The sequence below is a fragment of the Enoplosus armatus genome, chromosome 6, assembly GCF_043641665.1.
Source record: "Enoplosus armatus isolate fEnoArm2 chromosome 6, fEnoArm2.hap1, whole genome shotgun sequence".
NCBI lineage: Eukaryota > Metazoa > Chordata > Actinopteri > Centrarchiformes > Enoplosidae > Enoplosus > Enoplosus armatus.
Genome location: NC_092185.1, coordinates 26,868,735 through 26,890,093, shown reverse-complemented (window position 1 = coordinate 26,890,093; position 21,359 = coordinate 26,868,735). Strand labels below are relative to the sequence as shown.

At 41.2% G+C, this 21,359-nt stretch overlaps 1 protein-coding gene across 1 annotated transcript in view; it reads left to right on the top strand.

Annotated features, from left to right (window-relative positions):
- Nucleotides 1-21,359, top strand: part of LOC139286362 (cytosolic carboxypeptidase 4-like) — a 178,700-nt gene that overhangs the window by 142,770 nt on the left and 14,571 nt on the right. Inside the window, exons 21-24 of the mRNA XM_070907118.1 lie at nt 2,014-2,145; nt 2,456-2,518; nt 3,922-4,035; nt 10,749-10,903. Of these exons, the coding sequence (XP_070763219.1) occupies nt 2,014-2,145; nt 2,456-2,518; nt 3,922-4,035; nt 10,749-10,903 (464 nt within the window). The remainder of the gene's footprint in view (nt 1-2,013; nt 2,146-2,455; nt 2,519-3,921; nt 4,036-10,748; nt 10,904-21,359) is intronic.

The window sequence follows — 21,359 nt, the reverse complement described above, 5'->3', positions numbered from 1 at the left end:
AAAACAGTTAAGGCATAAGCTAAACTAATTAAATAAATAACTGGGCTTACTAGTTAATCAAAACAACTTGACTTCAACCCAGCATAATTCAGTGGGAAAGTTCAAGCTTCACCTCCAAGTCGCTGTCTATGGCTGCTACATCCTCTGCCGTTGTGCCAGATGCTGATGGGCCAGTCCTTTTACGGTAGAGGTTTGATGCTGTCAAGGAGTGCAGCATAGTGCTTAAATGTGGTATATCCACCTGCATCACACTCTCACTCACTGATGTGTGCAAGAGCCCATAAAGCATGTCAGTGATGAGCCCAGTTTCGTGGCTTTGTTTTGAACAGGTTCACTTTGGAAAAAATGTTCATGTTCATATGACGCATTTGAATGTGTGAAACCCAATGCATCAAGGGCAAACGTTTGCAGTTCACTGAACAGCTGTTTGCACACCTCACTAGCACACAGGTGTAATGAGTGACAAATACAGCGCTGCACTGTGATTCCTAAGATGACTGGAGACAGAATTGTTTCTTCCTGTCATTGTGTTGATCCGAAAAGATCTTTTATGTACCCAATGTCTAGTACGTACCTTCATTGGTGAATGAAGTATTATCTTAGTGTGTGTGCAGCTTTGAATACTACCTTAATGAATGAGATGAATCAACAAAGTGACAACGTCCACAGCCAACTGTTTTCAGTCAGTCGAGGCAGATGACCGCCCACCTAGGGTCCAGTTCTGTTCAAGGTTTCTGCTTGTTAAAAGGAGAAATTCTTCCTTGCCACTGTCGCCAAGTGCTTGCTCATGGTGGGAACTGTTGAAGTTGGAGTATTTAGCAGTATATATATTTTTTTTTTTTACCAGACATTTCCACCTGCAAAGTTATACTACTAGTACTAGCATTCTAGCCATGGAAGTTCGACAAGGACCAAATGGAGCTAACAAAGGCTGTTAGACATGTGATTCCGATTTGGAACGTTTGCGTAAAGTAACATCTACACACAATAAAATGTGGATTAATAAAGAAATCGAAGACCTTCTCAACAGGAAGAAGAGGGCCTTCATGACAAGTGATCGTGAGGATTTCCTGACTGTCCAAAAGGAGCCCAAGAGGAAACTGGGGCAGAACAGTTCAAAAGTGGGGTGGAATGGGCCCACCCTTACCACCAGCCAGGTGGAAGGGGAGTTGACTGGCTTGACCTCTCCAGTGCTTTCAACACCATCCAGCCCTGCCTTCTAAGGGAAAAGCTTCTGGGAGCGCATCTGCACCCTGACACTGCATCCTGGATCATGGACTACTTCACTGGCTGGCCTCAGTATGTCAGAGTGGATGGCTGTACATGTGAGGTTATGATAAGCAACACCGGTGCACCTCCAGGAACTGGAACTTGCACCATTCCTCTTCACACCTCCGACTTCCATTTCAACTCTGGTTCTTGCCACCTTCAAAAGTTTTCAGACGCCTCCTCCATTGTTGGATGTATCAACAAAGACAACAAGGAGGAGTACAGAGGACTGACAGAGAGCTACGTCACATGGTGCAACAGCAATCGCCTGATGCTCAATATCAGCAAGACCAGAGAGCTGTAAAAAACAGTATAATCATGTTATATAATATCTGAATTTCCCCTCTGGGGGATCAATAAAGGATTATCTTATCTTACCTTAGATAATCAACCTTAAACTCACCTCAGGTTAGCCAAGGTAAGAAAGTTTATGTGATGTATCTTGTTAGGATCAAACAAGGCTGTTCAGCTCATCAGCAGTTCCAATCACAAAATCTCTACCTATCAGGTTTTGAGTTCCACATTCAAAGAGTTTATTGCAGCTAGTCTCTTTCCCAGAACACATGTTCCAGGTATCATTTTCCAGTCTAAATATCCTCTCAGATCATACACCTGGGGAGTCTGTTTGAGATGCTTCTCAAATTTCAAAAATTGCTCCTTAAACCTTCATGATTAGTTAAATTTGTTTGGAGCCTTGGTGTGGATGTTTAAAGCTCCATTTCTCTCCCTGTGCGTGTCTTCCAGGTTTTCTGTGACTACCACGGCCACTCTAGAAAGAAGAACGTGTTCCTGTATGGCTGCAGTGTTAAGGAGACTCTCTGGCAGTCTGGCTCTGCTGTTGACACTGTAGGATTGAAAGAGGACCCTGGATATAGGGTAAGACTAACCCTAACTGACACACACACAGTTTAAATGCTGTGTGGTCCTCTCTTTGTGTCCCAGTGGTGGACTTGCAACAGTTGCACTTAAAGCCCTGAAACCATAGACTCCAGCCTGGGATTTTTGTGTATCTTATGTTTTGCCTTTGTGCCTTTTGGTTGTGTATGTCTTTCCATAATAAATCCCTTGGCTTTCGTTGTTTTTAAAGGTGTCTCACAGTGGTTGATTGGGTCGGTGGTCGAGTTTTTGTTCGTCCTGTAGGGCCGCCTAAGGGTGGGACGTAACAGTTGTCTCCTTCTTTCTCCAGACCATCCCAAAGACCTTGGATCGTATTGCACCAGCCTTTTCTTTCAACAGCTGCAACTACTTGGTAATAAACACTGATTAGAATAATGATAATAATACTTTACATTATCTAAATCATTATCACATATTTGCCTAAATTGTCTTTGACCATTATCATAACAATCAGTGTACCTTCATCTCAATTGATTTCCTATTCTGAAACCGGAAATCGGAAAATGGGTTAAAAATGGCATATTTGGAATTGGAAAAAAATGGATATAAAAGTATTTTCTGACACAAAATATAATTTCTAGTAAAAAGCTCGAAATTCAGTTTTTGAATTCGCAGGTTTCTTTTTTCTTGATAAGCAACCCTATCTAGTGTATTTATATTAACCTCAACCCTTCAACATTATTAAGAACAGCTAATAATGTTGTTGGCTTGAAATTTCAGAGGAGAGTTTTCTTGCTCTGTTACTCTAATAGAATAAGTGTGGAATACGTCTGGCAATGCACAGTCCGTTATTGATTATTTAGTTGAAAATATGCCCACTGACAAAAGCTGCTAACAATAATTATCCTCTCAGGTGGAAAACCTTTCCGGTCGCAAGTATAAAAACCTTGTAGACTAGCCTACATATTAACAGAATATAGGCTATGGTTTTTGGAAACGTTTACTGAATATAATAAATGTCCTCACATGGCCACTGATCCTTTCGACAGCCAATATTTGCTTACAATATATAACCTAATCGATATCCATAGTTCATTCAATCTCATCAGACATATCTGCCAAAACGGAAAGGTCCAACCATTAACAATATCATTCCCTGACCATAGAATTAAGTAGAGCGTTTTAGGGGTTATGCCATGCCATGTTGACAATACAACAACTATTTTACAGTCAAGCGGAGCAGAGAAGAAAGCTTGGATCAACCTTTCAGGTTGCAGTCTGCAGTCATCTTTAGTCATCTTGACAGTGGAAAATAAATGCTCATACATAGCAGTGCTTCACAGTGTGTGTGTGGGGGGGGCAAGCATTAAGATGGGAGCACAGTATAGGCGGCTTAACAGAAGAGAGCTTGCTCTTTCCAACGGTTGTTCATAGGACCAATTTGATAAATATGAATGCATCTCGTTAAGACCGTGGGCAATGTCAAGCAACGCCAGTCTCCTCGTCAGTCCACAACCCCGAGACCCTTTTTGATAACAAAGATAATTCTGCATTTTGTTGTAATGGAAATTGGATTTTTCGTGTAATAAGGAAGGAACATCTTATAAACGGCTTGTTTTTTCATTTTCCAAATGTTTTCAGAGTAGGAAGTTGATTGAGACGAAGGTACACAGATTCATAACAAGTAGCTGTTATTGTTATAGTTTTTATTATATGGATTATTATTATGTGTTTGACCTGTATTTTTAATTTGTTTACAATAAAGACACAAAGCAATTAGTGTGATGTTAAAACTTTCTGATTTGAACTTGTCAGGTGGAGAAGTCTCGCTCTGCCACTGCCAGGGTGGTTGTCTGGAGGGAAATGGGTGTGCTGAGGAGTTACACCATGGAGAGTACTTACAATGGTTGCGACCAGGGAATATACAAGGTGTGTGCATGTGTGTGTGTGACTGTATAATTGTGAACAATATTTCATATTTAGGCCATGTGTTATTTTGTATAAAAACAAAACAAAGAAAATTTACCAAGAAATGAAATATACATTTCCTTTATTCTCAGCGAGTCTCAGCAGCTGGAGGTAAATCTTAGTTGGATCTCATTCGGATGAAAAGCACATATTCAAGCAGGAGGCCTCTGCAGGAAACAAATGTGAAATTGTGTGAAAAAAACAAAAAGCAGGTTGTTGACTTGCTGCTCTTTTATCTTGTGGTGTGTGAGCTCATGTAAAGTAACTTTATAAAGCCTCTTTTAATTTGTGTTTCTCTCTCTCGGTCACTGTTTTGACCTGGCTTTGGTCTCTAATCTTTAGTCTTTAATCCTCAGTGTGGGCCATAAATCCTTGGTAAGTATCCCCCCCGTCACACATCAACCTGCATTTTACAGCAACAGGCAACAGACACTTGAACATCATTGTGTTGCAGAGTGTAATTAAGCCCTGGGTTGATCACTCAGCCTCCAGTCACCAGTTCTAACCTGTACTTATAGACAGTAAACGATATGGGGGGGGTTAGCCACCCACCTTGTTAGCAAAATGACCATAATGCATCCCCCTTGTTCGCCATCCACGTGCAGCAGAGAGTGCCAGGGCAGAGGTGTTATTTAGTCTAGTCTGCCTGACTCATTGATCCTTTATCTGACTGAGGTTTGTGCTAGTTACAATCTGTGGCCCTGGCCATGGTTCTGAAACATCAGCAGCCTAACTGTGTTGTGTATTGATGAATCCGTGCTGCTGTCTGTGGTGCTGAAGTAGCAGGCAGATTTGTACTTGCGCCTTTTTATTTCAGTCCCGCCCTTCTGTCAGACCAAGCCAGCTCCGTAACAACATATTTTAGGGGAGGCATGACTACAGATGTAGTTTTTACTGTAGATGTTTGGTGTAACCAGGGAGTGGAGCAGGTAATGTGACTGAGGAAATGCGCCTGCACTGACCGCCATCAGATCCCAAAATACAGATAAAGTGTATTCCGTCAAAACTATGGTGTATGTGTGTGTTTTGAAAAATAAGCATTATTAAAATGTCCACATTCATAAAAGAATATATTTAGCCTAATAGCAGAATTAGGCTAGGCCTATATGATAATCCTGCAGTATAATATAAAGTAGCCATAGGCTTTTTTTTTGCCGTGCTAACTTATTTTTTTTCAAATAAAACAAATCTTTGTGCCGCAAATTGAGTGTTTATTTGACAATATAATGTAATATTTCAGAGTTTAGTAAATGCCCTTAAAAGTCAGTACAAGAGGCAAAAAAATAGGCTTCCCTCTGGAAAAAAAAAAGGCACAAGGAAAGTAGGTGGGGAGGTCCTATTGGGCCCTCCTGTTAAAAATGAACAAATCACCTACTGCTTAGAGCCCATAAAACCAGAGCTATAACGAGCCTTCAGTACTTTACAGTGTAAGAGCAGAAGCACAGAATAATTATGGCCCAGCTGGTAATCACAGTATGATGATAGTCATGAGAGAAAAAGAGCAAAACGGAGGAGGAAAATGCAATCTGTCAGGCTTACGGTACATTATGCCTTTCAACGTTTAGAGAGACATCAAAATGAACAACATTTGAACCCGACAGCATCCACATATTGGGTTGCATTGGTGTCACATTCCTGTTGCATCAGCAGGGACGGAACCTCTTCACACGTATGACAGATGTGTTGAGACAGCTTGGAATTGACTTCAAACTCATGAATGCATGTCTCAGAAAGCTGGGGGTGGTTGTTTTATTATAGAGTAAGCATCAAAGGCAGACCTGGAGTGGAGAGTCCAAATGTAAAAGATAGCTCTGCTTTCATAACAGTTGTGTTCAACTTTGACGTTACTGTAGTGCAATGAGGGATTCTTAGTGGCATTTCAGCTGCATAACTTTCAGTTTGTCCTCCAAATAAAGTACTTTAGATAAAAACTGTTGGTTTGTTTTTAACCAGTCAGACCAGTTTGACTTAGTCATTGCGATGTCGCCATGTTCCCAGATCTAAACAACTGAATTACTCTGTGTACAATGTTATCATAAAAGACCCAAACAGTAATAGATTCATGATTTCTCTTTAATGACTATGGCCTCAAATCTTGAATGGCATGGAGTAGAGAGGTTTACCTGATAAGTGCAATAAAAGACTAATTTCTTTGAATCCTTTTACTTCCACTGAGAAATTGTTGATTTCAACTATCTTTACTTTGAAACTGTGATTGAATAATAATACTTGTGTCTGTACTGTATATCAGTAGTTAAAGATTCCAGATTCCCAGATGTTGTGGAATGTTTACATGGTCACTCAAATTTACAACAGTTCCTAAAATATGGAAACTAAAAAATGCTGTAGCTGTCGCCTCCTTTGTAATAAAACTGTCCGTTTGTGTGTGGCAGACAGTGAGGCAGGCCATCTAGAGCCTCTTCGCTTTGCCTGTAGGGCAGGTGGAGGTGTTCAGAATGCCACACTTATACCACCCATTACATTAATAATTTCAGTCCCAGACCCCATGCTTGACAGAGTTGACGATAAATCTGTAGCAGAGCTGTCATAGGGTGGGTGTAATCAAACATGCATTCTCACCAATCACAGTGCTACCTACAATACGGCGCACAATTTAACAGTACTTTACAAATACATTAAATGGTACATATAGTGGTGGCTTGCAAAAACATTTAACCCTTTTAAAAGTTATCAGATTTGTAGATTTTTATTGCAAACCCATATGCACTAACAGTTGGAGCATTAATACCACTTAATAAAGGCAGTGACGATAATTAGTAAACTTCAAAGGGGCACCAAAAATATGCATTGTTAACACATCCATTAGTACAAAGGATGGAGTAAAGTGATTGCACTCAGCTTTGGCAGAAGTCAGAAATAATCAATACTAAATAACAGAATTTAACTCATTAAATTCACCTCGGGGAGCCACCTTAAAGAAGGGAAAACTAAAACCAACTGATTCATTCAGTCTCAGTTCTGGAAGTTGCTACTAAGTTCTTGACTCGTAAAACAGTGACCGTAATATATCATATACACAACCACATACAGGAGTGTGTGGTCCATTAAGGGCGTTGGGGCACCGCCCCTCCTGCAATTCCAATTGTGAAATACATATTTTAATGAAAAATCATTAATGTTATTGTTGTGTTGTGTATATATACATTTAAGTTGTTACTTTCACGTAAATCATACATAATAACAGAAACGTGCGATGACTAATAAAAAAGTGCTGCCCACAGTCTTTGTCTGTGTGCCGAAGGGCACAGTTATCTCCGCCGGACGGCGGTATGTGTAATATGTTCGGCTTTCCCCGTGGCCCCTGATTGGTTGAGAATGCACCAGAAAATAACTGGATCTGGGGCAAAAAATTTTCCACCCAAGAAATGTTGCCAAATTGTTGCCCATTCAGGTGGCTGTAGGATTATATCGGTAAAAATTAGCTTGGGTGGGTTAACAAAACTTTGACCTGATGGTCACCTGACGGTGCAGACGTTTTTCTGATTTTTTTCAATATAGATATTATTTTCTGGCTAATAATTACATTTTTGAACCAACCTGGCAACACTGCCCAAGTAGCAAGAAGAAGTACTGAAATGGAGCGGAAGAGATTGATTGACAGACAAACAGATGGAACACGTCATTTAGTTTGGTTTTTCGACAGCGGCCTGCTTGCGCAAGCATAAATAAAGCTTTAGCTAGCCTGCTTGCTTTTCGGGGTTTTTTTTTTTTTTGAAGACTTTCAAATGAGTCAGCAGTTATAAATGTATCATCATATGTCATGTACATACTCAAAACCTATGCCGTGAGTCAACCACCCACCCTCTGTAGGCTTGAAATCAGGAAAAGTTCTAAAAAGCTTGTCTCTTGCTCCATCATGGAGGGAAAAAAATGAAAAGATATCAAAAGTCCACAGAAACTCAAACACTGTAAGTGTGCGGTGTGTGTTCGATATTTAAAACCTAGGTTCCTTGGTGGAATAGATATAACCAGATGAACTAATGACTATTCATTAGTATAAGAACATAAATTTTAACATAAAACAATAGCAGTTGACAGCGGTTCACCTGACAGCAATAACAGCAGCAGCAGCTGCTCGGCCCATCAGTAAATGTTCTGTTCAGTAACAGTCGTCCTCAGCAAATGGAGTTTGTGCCGTTTCCAAGTTCAAGAATAAACTTCCAAAGTCCTTACACAGTCATCATAGCCCATGGAATTACACACAGCACACAGTTACATCTGGGGTTCTTGTAGCTTTAATGTTGTTGTTGACAACATTTGCAACACGTCTATTTAACGGGGTTCGTCAAGTTCTGAACCCTTTTAAAATAGAGTGTCTGTTATCACAGTTTGATGCAATCTTTAACAAAAAATATTTTAAATGTTTAAAAAAACACTGAAAACAAAATATGGTGGTGGGCTAAAGACAAACTAAAACCAAATAAATACATGACAACCAGAAATCCTCCAAAATGACCTGGGATCAGCTGTGGTTGACATTACTAACCCAGCATCCATGCTCTGTATTGTTTGACATTCAACTCATGGACAAAATTCTACATGGAGAAAGTCAGGGGAGGTAACACTTAGCTGTATTGATGTAATAAGTAATTGGAATCACTTGCTCTGGCACATATACACAAATGTGCGTGAGGATACATACACACACTCACACACACACACACATTGATTTTGTTTCCAAGGCAAACAGGCAGCGTCTCTATTTATGCTGCACATGTAAACCTTTCCTGCTCTTTAAATTATTGAACAGCCATCTTTCTCACACACTCACACACATAGTATGAGGGACATACACACACATACACACACACACACACACACACACACACATCTGCTGCCTGTTTTGGTCGATATATATTAGAAACCTCATGGGAAATAGTACACCTATGGAGACAAGAAACACACAACCAGCCACGCATAGACTTACACAGTCTCCCGCACACACACAAACACACACAGTAATCATTGTGTCATTTTACATGCAGACCATTGAGCTGCATGTCACTTACTGGAAAGGGTGAGTTGAGAAAGGTAGAAGGAGAGGAAGAGGAAGGGAGCAGTGGATGGCGACAAAGTCAACTAAATATGAAAACAGAAAAAGTGAAAGAAAAGGGGGGATGGGCATTGAAGAGATAATGCAAATCACGTTACATAATTTAATGGAAGGTGTAGATTGCACCTCTCTTGAGGGTGAAAAAAAAGAGACTCTCAGTAAAAGGTAATACCCTATAAATATAAGGGATGCAGCAGAATTAACACAGAGTGGTATGTTTTCTCTGTGGTAAGATGTAAGCTAAATCAACTGCATTTTTTGAACATGAGACATTTTCAAAAGGACAGTGAAAATTATAACAAATCATCAGTATCTATGCATTTTGTGAGGGATTGCAATATGTGTGACCCAGCTGCAATAAACACTAGCAACCGGCTATACATTTTCCTGGACCCACTATGATCCAAAATTACCATGGTAAGAAAAAGCCGGTTAGTTGCCCTGGATATTGAAGCCTATAGTGACTGTTCCAAACGGCAGCTTTCTGTGTTTCCTTTCGTTTCAAATGATTTGTGTAAAAGTCCGGTTTGTAGCTGTAGGAGGCTGCTGCAGCTCACCCCAATATACGCTGTTTTGTGCGAGTCCTGTTTTCCAAAATCTCTACAACAGAGGTGGAGAGTGCAAGGTTAGCTCACTCAATAGTGGTGAGAAATACATCAGGTTGAAATATACTGGAAAAAGTATATAACGCTGGTGCTTTGACATGCAAATGTTGCACTATATACATGTCTCTCAGTCTATATTGATTGGTCCGAAACATTTTTAAATATTTGATGGTGTTTTTTTAACATCTTTATCTATCAATTGCATTAATGTGCGGCCTGAATTTGTGCATTAAGAACATGAAAGGAAATTCCTGTGAGGTCCCATGTTGATTCCACCAAACTCTATTAACTGCACAGACGTGCCGTAAATTGTTTGTTTGAGCCTGATGAATGCTTTATCTGTGGGCAAGTCTTTACTGAAAGAGTAAACAGAAGAGTTTCACACCGTAGGGCTGTAAGTACTGCTGTCAGCGGCAGGTCTAAAAAGGTTTAGCAGAGCCATGTAGTGTTAGAGGACATGATACAATCGGAGCAACACAGAATGGTGTGACAGGAAGTTAGATTCATACAGCCCGGCGTTCAGCGCAGATTCTGACTGTCTTCAGTTCAGTAGTACGTTCAGTGTGTTTGTGGTCCAAGTTGTCACGTTTAGTTCAGTACAAAACAAGCCTCTACAAACACTGCATAAATTAATAGCTCAGCAGCCTGTTATTTACGACTGAGTTATCAGATTATGATTTTTAACAAGAAAGTAACCAACTGTGAATCATGGCAGAGCTGACAATGGCACTCTCTGTCATCAGTGAGGAGCTCCACTGCTAGAAGCCACTGATTCTGTCAGTGATAATGGTGATTCATTGTAGTCGCCTCAGGTTAAAGATTCATTGATTGGGATTCGTTCATACACCTCCAATTATCAGTCTATTTTTTCTTCACACAGCTCTGGTTCTACTAAAAAATGCGCGAGTTTGAGTCATTGCCTATGTTTACATGTGTGCATAAGCTTCTCTTTGGATTATAAATAAGTACAATTATTTTTAACTGTGTGTGTGCAGGGCCTGCAGACAGGAACCAGGGAGATGCAGGAGATGGGCCTGAAGTTTTGCCAAAGTCTGCTGTCTGTAACCAAAGACATGACATCTCTTTACATCAGGAGACTCATCAACCACATCGACCTGGACCATAACATCCTGGACCACAAGTCTCACAAGTAAGACACAATTCTGACGAGGCCTGGCATTTTTGTCAAAATGCCCTCATAGGGGTAGAATTAAGAATGATTAGATGATATGAACAGGATGAGTAAGAGTAAGGGTTACACAATAATAACAATGCTTGCAGTCATATACATTGTCACCTCTCTCAAGTCTGAATTGTTGTGGTAGAATTTTGAATGATATATAAAGTTAAATACAATGGGTTTTGAACTGAACTGAGAAAAGTTAATTTTCCACCTCTTGACATTTTATTTAACCAGCTATACATTAAGTACATTTGTTACTGTAACGGCACGAGTGGTGGGGCTGAGTCAACCCCGTAGTTTTCAGTATTTTAGGCCACAGGTTGTAAATGAAGAGTAGAACAGCACTGTGCTCACCTCAGGGATGCCCAAGGCTATAAATGTGTGAAAGTGATTATCCAGAAAGAAATCCATCACACATACCAGTTTCTCCACTGACAGCAGCCTCAAGACCAGACCAAGACCAGAATACATTGCAGCTTGCAGAATAATCCCAGTTTCCCTCCCAAGCACCAACCTCCGGGTTTGAAAAGTGAAGCCAATGCCGAAGTGCCTTAAACCTGCATTCGTTCTAATGGCCAGCAGGGGGTGACTCCACTGGTTGCAAAAAGTAGTCCGATTATATAGACGTCTATGAGAAACCCTACTTCTCACTTGATTTATTACCTCAGTAAACATTTTACGAATGAGTTTATCTAGCTAGTTTTAAGTCTTCTTCACTACAACATGATGTTCATTTTCCTGATTGCATATTGTCTTCGGGATCTCAGATCCCCAGCTCCACCCTCTCATCCAAATATGGTCACTTCTGGTTCCAAATAAACAAGATGGCAAAGGCCAAAATGCCAAACTCAAGGCTTCAAAACGGTAGTCAACAAACTAACAGAGGCTACGTCCACTTCTTTTATTCAGTCTATGCTCCCTCCCTGATCTTTGTGAATATCACCAATAGCATGGTGCATGTTGGTGTTGTTTTCACTTAAACATAATATACTGTTGATGTTCAGAGAACCACCATCTCATCAGGCATTCTGGGAAATGTGGGAAATTGCCAACTGGTGTAGATGACCCAGGTTTGAGGTTGAAGTTGGTACTATAACATCTTTCAGAACAAAGTTGGCAAGTCATATCTTCAAATCAATTGATCTTGAAAAAATTAATCTGACAGGTAACCAGTGAAGGGCAGCAAGGATCTGTTTGGTGTGGTCAGTTCTCTTAGAAGGTGTTAATAGCCTGGCAGCAGCGTTTTGTATCAGTGGCAATCTGTACTGGATGTTTCGCCTGCTGATACCAGAGTTTAATGCGTTGCAATCGTCGAGTCTGGAGGAGATAAAAGCATGGATGACCTTCTCTGAATCTATGAATGACAGGGATGACCTGATCTTGATTGCTGAGTCACAAAATACACCTAGATTAAGGGCCTCTTTTTTAACATTAGATACGGCACCCAGACTAGATGAGAGATTGTTAATATTGCTAGGATGATAACAGTTATTTCTGATTTGGAGGCATTCAATTGGCACAACATTTTTGGACATCCAACTCTTAATTTCAGCAAGGCAAGGACATAATACAGGAAACATTGGTGGTACCTGGATTTATCGGGACAAAGTTGCATGTCATCCACGTTGTTCTAGGTCTAGGCATGATTTGCCCCAGAGGTAGCATGTACATAGTAAATAAGAGGAGACCCAGAATAGATCCCAAAAGAGAGGAGCATGGGAAGAGGAGGCATCCCCAAGCATAACGGAGAAGCAGCTGTTGGACGGATCAGAGATGAAGACGGCTGATTAAGACATTGTGGTCCACTGTGTTAAAGGCTGAGATGAGGTCAAGAGGAATTAAAATGTACATGATGAGTGCCCCCACTTCCCAAAACATTTCTCCCAGCTTACTGCTGATGTTTTAGAACCCACTTTCACATGTGGCTACAGAAGCCTGTGAGCTGAAAGCTGCATTCAAATACAACACAAAGCACTTTTTTGTTCCTTTCCTCCAACTTCAGCACTCAGATTGGCTGGATTTGATCAAATATGAGCATTGAACTTTTTTTTGCAGTCAGTGTTTATTCACCACAAACAATGACATCCTATTCTGACTGACAGTATAGATGTGTGTGTGTGTGTGTGTGAGAGAGAGAGAGAGAGAGAGAGAGAGAGAGAGAGAGAGAGACAGCTCAGACAGCTCAGACACAGTGATTGTGATTTCAGGAACTCAGGAAGTTGATTCTCATATTTCCACTCCTTTGTCTCTGTACTGATAAAGTGATGCAGTGGAGTCATACAACTCGCTCAAAAATTTCAACTTGAGTGTATCAATCTTTACACTAATATCCATGTCTACATGTTTTATGTAGTTATATTTTAGTGCACCTTAAGCCCAACTAAAGCCCCAAAGCAATATTCAACGTTTGGATTTCAAGGTACAAACTATAGATGAAGGGACATCCCCTGCAAGTGACAAACATGCAACAGTCAGCATCTGCCAGCATACATTCACCATGGAGAAAAGATGGAAGATGGTAATGGGATGCTGTACAGTCAATTGCACAAACAGATTCAGATAGAAAAGATTGCTGAAGGCCAAATAAAACAGAGCGGCACCTTGTAAGGGGATGTGACTAACCATGATAGAAACATTTACTAAAAGCTGAAAATGTCTTCAACTTAATATAGTAGAGTTGTGCTAGATATGTAAATAAGTATGTTTTGTGCAAAAACAGTTTCAGTTTCAGAATGTCGCCGCATTGTAAAGGCACTTTCAGGGCCCTTTGTTATTGTATTGAATACATATGTTAAAAGTCTCTGCTTTTATGCTGAAGGCAAGGAACACACAGCTGAAGTCCTGTTGTTGTTTGAGCAATCTATCGACACCATGATGCACCCTTTGTTTTATGTACTCAGCCAATGTATGGAATGGGGATCCCTATAAACAATAAATAATAAATGTATATGTATACACAGCATACTGTTTCTGTACATATATACTGTATGTCAGTCATTTCTGGTTAAGCAGAGTAGGGATTTCTGGCATAACTTCACTCACTTCCCAGGTGCTTGGAGAAGGGGAAAAGTCTCAAGAGGTCAAAAACTCCAGCAACACTGGTAGTATGTAGTAAGAACTTGTCGGTGTTGTTGGAGGTTTTGACCTCTTCAGTAATTTCTGGTTAGTCACAGAGAGCATTGTAGATTCTGATGTACTAAATGAACACAGGTTTATCCATTTATAGCAGGCAGAGTTTGTTATGATACCAGGGGACTGGTAGCACAAGTGATGTCAGTGCATACCCTCTACAACAAAACAAGTAGGGTAGGGAGTTTCAATAAGATTGCTTTTCCATTTTATGAAAGCTCTTTTTGGCCCTTGAAGTGGAGTACTGCATCTCCCCAACAAAGGAACAATGCTCTGGAAGAAGAATCCTTTTCACACTTTTACAGTGTGTGTGTGTGTGTGTATGTATGTTTTTGTGTAGCACAAGACATGAGCGCTGGTGTTTGATAACACACACAGGCACTTCTTGGTTCAGATATGCTGTGCTGTGGATCCCTTACTACAGTGATTGATGTGTGGATCTAAAGTGGAGGTAAATGGCTTCTATTGATTTTCAGATGCCAGTTCAATCCCCCCTGTGAGCTCTGACAGCACAAGGTGTGGGGAGGTCTTCTCACTTGAATACATGTTATCTGTAGTGTATTTATTGTTTAATTCCATCAAATTCTTTCACTCATCTCTAATGTTATTATTCTTTCATTCATCCCTTTCTTCTTCCCCCTTACTTTTTTACTGTTTTTTTGATCCACTGTGACACATTACGCTTTTCTTACTCTGTCTTCCTTTGAATTTGTGTCCATTTTTGTATTTTTCTCCTATTATGTCTATCCAGGGCGGCATGGTGGCGCAGTAGTTAGCGGGTTGGGGGTTCGATCCCCGGCTGCCCCCGTCATGTCGAAGTGTCCTTGAGCAAGACACTGAACCCTAAGTTGCTCCCGATGGAGACCAGCACCTTGCATGGCAGCTCTGTCACCATTGGTGTGTGAATGGGTGAATGAGACTTAGCTGTAAAGCGCTTTGGGAACCGTGAAGGTTGAAAGGCGCTATATAAGTGAGATCATTTACCATTTATCCTTCATTCATTTTCTCCTCTCTGGTTTGTGGTCTTCCTTCCCTCTTTCTTCTTGCCCATCTACTTTCTCTTTTGACACATTACTTGGCCTAGGACGTCATCCTTTACCGGATGAGCTAAACAACTTTTATGCTTGCTTTGAGGTCATCGGCAGCCAACAAGCAAAAACATCTGAAGCACAGATGGGTGGGTGCACCTTTCACATCTATCACCCTTTCTAAGCATGACGGCTGGAGGGCCTTCAAATGTGTGAACACTGAAAAAGCGGCAGGACCTATCCCTGGCTCAGTCTGTCATACCCACATGCTTCAAGAAGTTCACCATTGTTCCTGTGCTCAAGAAAACAAAACTTGTCTGCCAAAATGACTATCACCCAGTGGCACTCACCTCTGTAGTTATGAAATGCTTTGAGCGACTGGTCAAGGATTACATTTGCTCCTCACTACCCAGCACACTGGACCCACTACAGTTTGCCTACCATCCCAATCAATCAACGGATGACGCCATAGCACACAACCGCAACACCACCTGGGCAAGTAAGGAAGGTATGTGAGATTGCTGTTCATCGACTACAGTTCAGCGCTTAACACCGGAGTTCCCTCTAGACACATCACAAAGCTCAACGACCTGGGATTAAACATCTCACTGTGCATGTGAATCCTTGACTTCCTGACGGTCAGACCCCAGGTGGTGAGGGTGGGCAGACACACCTCTTTTATCCTCATCCTTAACACCGGAGCACCCCACAGCTGCATTTTGTGCCCACTGCTGTACTCCCTGTACACACATGACTGTGGAGCCACTTTCAAATCTAACACCATCATCAAGTCAGCTGATGACACAGCTGTGGTGGGCCTGATCAAAGATAACAATGACAAAGTCTATCTGAAGGAAGTAGAGGACCTGACTGCTGGTGTCAGGACAACCTACTCCTGAACTTCAGCAAGACTAAAGAGCTGATAGTGGACTTTGGGGAAACAGTGAAGAAACTACTTCCCCCTTAATATCAACAGGTGGAGAGGGTGGGCGTACCTTGGTGTCCACATCACCAGGGGCCTGACCTGTGCACTGCATTCTGACACAGTGGTGAAAAAAGCAAGGCAGAGACTGTTGTTTCACCTCAAATGCTTGAGGAAATTCCGGGTATCCCCTCAAATACTGATACTACACAATCGAGCATCCTGGCATCACTGCCTGATGCAGAAACAGCACTGAACAGAACCACAAGGCCCTGCAAGTACTTGAAAGTACTTTAGAGCGTTTTTTCAGCTGAGACGATTTGGTTGCTATGATACAGAATATCCATGGAAGAATGTGTTGCAAAGTAGGCTACCTAATTTTGCAGATAGTTTGTGTTATTAACAAATACAGAAAATGTCTGCACAAGGTAGAGTACTTGCTCTGGATAAAGGGAAGGCTGAAGCATGTGGCGAGAGAGATCACACACAACCTATAGTAAGAATGACCTCATGTTTTTTGTTGTAAATAAAGAATAACTAATTTGTGCATTTAATATGCTTATTTGAGTTTAAGTAACCTCAAGTAACTTAAATCATTCTTTCGAACTGATACTAGAAATTGGTGCACTCACCAGGCTCAGGTGCACTTCCACTGTTCATCCATGAAGTACTGCAGAGCCTTGGAGCTGAGTCTTTAAGAACTGAACAACATTTACACTATCATCACATTTCCCATAGAACAGAAAATTCCATAGAATTAGTTTGAGCCAGTTAAACATGGATTAATCCTCTGCTGGAAATAGTTCCCAAATGCACAATTTCCTAACATACCAATTTCCTAAGTAACATTTGATAAAAACTACACTGTCCAACTGTTTTAGGAAATTACTGAGCCTTTTCTCAAAAAAGATAAATAATATATATAATCATGAGGTGTTTTTTAAAGATTTAGGACTTCAGTAGGAATGAATGGGCTCTGCAGTAACACATTGGTTTTGGTCTTTTCATGGGATTTGTCAACAATAAAAAAATAAATATTTTGAATATAAAATATTTGCCAAACTTAAGAGTGTTGGACTTACTTAATTGAGGAAAATAAAGTATATTGACATATACTAAAATATACATGCATACACTGTTGTTGCAATATATTGGCACTATAAGCCCAGTCCATGATCAGAGCATAATTGATAATATAACAATCTCAAAAGAAAAAGAGGTAGTGAACCTGACACAGGTGAGGACAAACTGTTCAGCTTTCCAACTAAAAAATCACATCAAAATCAGTCAGGTCATCAACAACTCACTCAACTCAACCTCACTGGAGACATGCCACGTGCCAGCCTGCTTCAAGGCCTCCACCATCACCCCCGTCCCCAAAAAACCAGGGCCCACAGGATTAAATGACTACAGACCCGTCGCCCTGACCTCTGTGGTCATGAAATCATTTGAACGCCTGGTCTTGTCCCACCTCAAATCCATCACCGAGCCTCTGCTGGACCCCCTGCAGTTCGCCTACAGAGCCAACAGGTCTGTAGACGACGCCGTCAACTTGGCCCTACACTTCATCCTCCAGCACCTGGACTCCGCAGGATCCTATGCCAGGATCCTATTTGTGGACTTCAGCTCTGCCTTCAACACGATCATCCCGGCTCTTCTTCAGGACAAGCTCTCCCAGCTGAACGTGCCTGACCCCACCTGCAGGTGGATCACAGGTTTCCTGTCTGACAGGAAGCAGCACGTGAAGCTGGGGAAACACGTCTCAGACTCGCGGACTATCAGCACCGGCTCCACTCAAGGCTGTGTTCTTTCTCTTCTACTCTTCTCCCTGTACACCAACAGCTGCACCTCCAGTCACCAGTCCGTCAATCTCCTGAAGTTTGCGGACGACACCACCCTCATCGGACTCATCTCTGGAGAGGATGAGTCTGCCTACGGGTGGGAGATTGACCATCTGGTGACCTGGTGCAACAGCAACAACCTGGAGCTTAACACTTCAAAGGCAGTGGAGATGGTTGGAGACTTCAGGAAGAGCGCAGCCCCACCCGCCCCCATCACCCTGTGTGACTCTCCAGTGGACACTGTGGAGTCCTTCCGTTTCCTGGGCTCCATCATCAGCCAGGACCTCCGGTGGGAGCTGAACATCAGCTCCCTCATCAAGAAAGCCCAACAGAGGATGTACTTCCTGAGGCAGCTGAGGAAGTTTAACCTGCCACAAACTATGCTGGTTCACTTCTACACTGCCATCATAGAGTCTGGACACTTTATTTTGGTCACTGCACTGCACTTATCTGATCTTATCTTATTTTTATTTTTATTCTTATTTTACCTTTTATATTCTACATATTTGTTGTCAAAACAATAGCACCTTCAGACCACGGCAAATTCCTTGTAATGTATGTTACTTGGCAATAAACAGTTTCTGATTCTGATTCTGATTCTGATTCTGAACAACAGCAATGGGTCGTGCTTTATCATTGGAGAGAAAGCATGAACCAATCTTTGAATGATTGATACTAAGCAATGAAAATGAGAGAAACAGTGCAACCATGCATTTATACCATGATGGCACGAGCTTTAAATCACCTCCATTGTGTTGTTATGATAGGGGGTTAAGACGTACCGTGAATGCTTTCCTTCCAGATGATGTTATTATCAACTTGAAAAGGTTGCAACAATAGGAAACACTCCGTCTCTCAGTGAGTAGTGGTAAAACAGAAATAATTTTAGAGGCATAAACCCCAACACTTGGCAGCCATGTCCAGCATCCATTATTCATTAGCAACCATTATTGTGTTGCTAAATGCACTGTTAACCTCCTAAACATTGCTCATCATGAATGCTAGCTTTTTTTTCTTTTTTTGTGTGTTTCTTTTCTGCTCCTCTGGCTTATGATGGTGTTGACATCATGTAGTGTGATTCCGTTTATTACATGCACACTGCAGTGATGAAGGTGCTCTACAGCAGCAGATATTTCTCATGTTATTATGTGGCTCTGTAGAGTGTGTGTATGTGTGTGTGGCCCACAGTGCTTTGACTGTCACACACATATAATCCCATTACACATTTGCTGTGATAAACAATCCAATTGCATTTCATTGTGCTGTCCTGATTAATGCATTTATAACAGGATTCACACTGTGCTGCTATTGTAACTGAATTCTGTGTGTGTGTGTGTGTGTGTGTGTGTGTGTGTGTGTGTGTAGGAAATGAGTGAGAGTGTGAGTCAAATAAAACGAGTTGTTCTGCTTTTGGAAAGCAGTTTGATTACACTTCCACACAACAGGAAAATGACAGTGATTTAAGAACTTATTTTCATACTTCATAATTTCTATGTCGACTTTTCAAACTTGCCTGTGTGTGCAGCGTTGTTTGTTTGCGATGGTGTGGATAACCATGAGGTGTGTTGTTTAGTATGGAGTACCTTGACTGGACTGTATTGGCCAGTTGTTTGTGGTTGTGTGTGAATGTGGGAATATTGCTGAAAAAGCAGCATCATTATATTTAGATAATGATTTTTATTCAAATTCAAATTAATACAACATTGTGTACAACCTGCATGTTAGGGTTCAAATATCACTAAATAAATGTATTTGCATCTACAGTTTTTATACCACACAATTATTTTTGTAATTAGTTAAAATGCCACCCTGTAGCATCACCACAAACAGATATGATGTCTTGTTTCCTCTTTAGAACAACTGTATCTGTGTGAGTTGGCAGCTGTAACTGTGCCTGACTCTAAATTACTCTGAGATCAAGTGCAGTACAGAAATATCTGTGCTGCAAGTGATGACACAATTCTGTTTTATTGTATTGCTCTAGTCCTTTTTTATGATGTCTGGTTTGTGTGAGTTATGACCAGGCAAAAGATACTCAACATATAGATTTAAGGCACCTGAGGTCAGTAAATTCTATATTAATCCACCATGCCCTTATCCAATATGTTAATCTTCTTTATGTCCATATTGGAACCGCTGTCCAGATAGCCATGAAACTTTTCATCTAGCACCATCATCCAGTCAAAATGTGAATTTGTCCAATACTAGTTTGTTAACATGCTGATGTTAGCATTTAGTTCCTAAATACAGCCTCACAGAGTCGCTACCATGATGTTAGACTCCTAGTCTTGTTTAGTTTGTAACAAAGTAGCACTAATCTAGTGGCTGGATTTGCACGACAATTGTTGTAGATATTCATGGTCCCTTCAGGATGACTTCCAAAGTTTATTTTCCAGTGTTGTTGTGACTTGTTCACTTTCTCTAATAGTCAGGCCAAAATTTCTATCAACACAGAAGAAATATCCAAATCCATCAGGTTAATTGTCATGAAAAGTGGCTGAAATAGTTGTGTAAAGAATGAAAATTGAGCTGAGTTCAAACCTCGGCTCCTTTGTCACCTCCACATAGCTGACCAATACGTGGGTAGAGGTGGGTGTGAATGTCGGATTGTCGGGTTCAGAACATACAGAAAGAGGGAGACTTTAGCAGGAAGCCAATGTGGACTGTTGTTTAAAGTCTGTGGCTCTTGTGTTGTGCAGCAGACTGCTGGCTCAGTGTGACCGTCTGCCTACGATAGAAGGCTAATGTCACTGCTTAATGCAAGATTTGATTGGCCTCTACGTAGACGTCAGAGTGTCATCATGAAACCAAAAAAATAGAGCAAATAAATTTCTGCCTTTTGGTTTCTGTTTTTTTCTCAAAGGAGAACACAGAACAAGTCATTTACAGATTTACAGAGCATATATGTTGTGTTGAAGGGTTGTCCATTGTCAGTAATTCTGTCAAGGTGCAGCCAGGGAGAGGTGAGTGTCCAGTTTGGGGACCTCAGAGCTTCTTTGCTCTTTGCCGATGATGTGGTTCTGTTGACTTCATCAGACTGTGAACTACAGCACGCACTGGGGCGGTTTGGGATCAAAAAGTGCGCATGTGCCGACCGTGCATGCAGCCTGTTACAGTCGCTAGTTTGTTTTCTCATTTTTTCTTATTTTTCCCCTTTATTCCTTTATTTAACTTCCTTTAAGAACTTTACTGTAGTTCTGACTTTTGAAGTTGCGCCCTCTCCAAACATACTGTTGGAGAGAGTTCTGGTACTTTTTTTCACTCTGGAATTACTTTCATTCAAACATCAGACAGTCGCGCAACAACTTCTGGGCCGCATTGTTTACTCCACAGATCAGCTGATCGCTCTGAAGCTGGCCGGCTTGGAGACAAGTACATCGGAGATCCCTGCTGAAATCTGGAGAAAAACACAGAGGATGCAGAGAAGGAACGAAGCGACGAGGGAAGAGAGGTGGGTCGAGACAACAGAGGCTTATGGAGAAGAGGAAATATAAGCCGCAGAG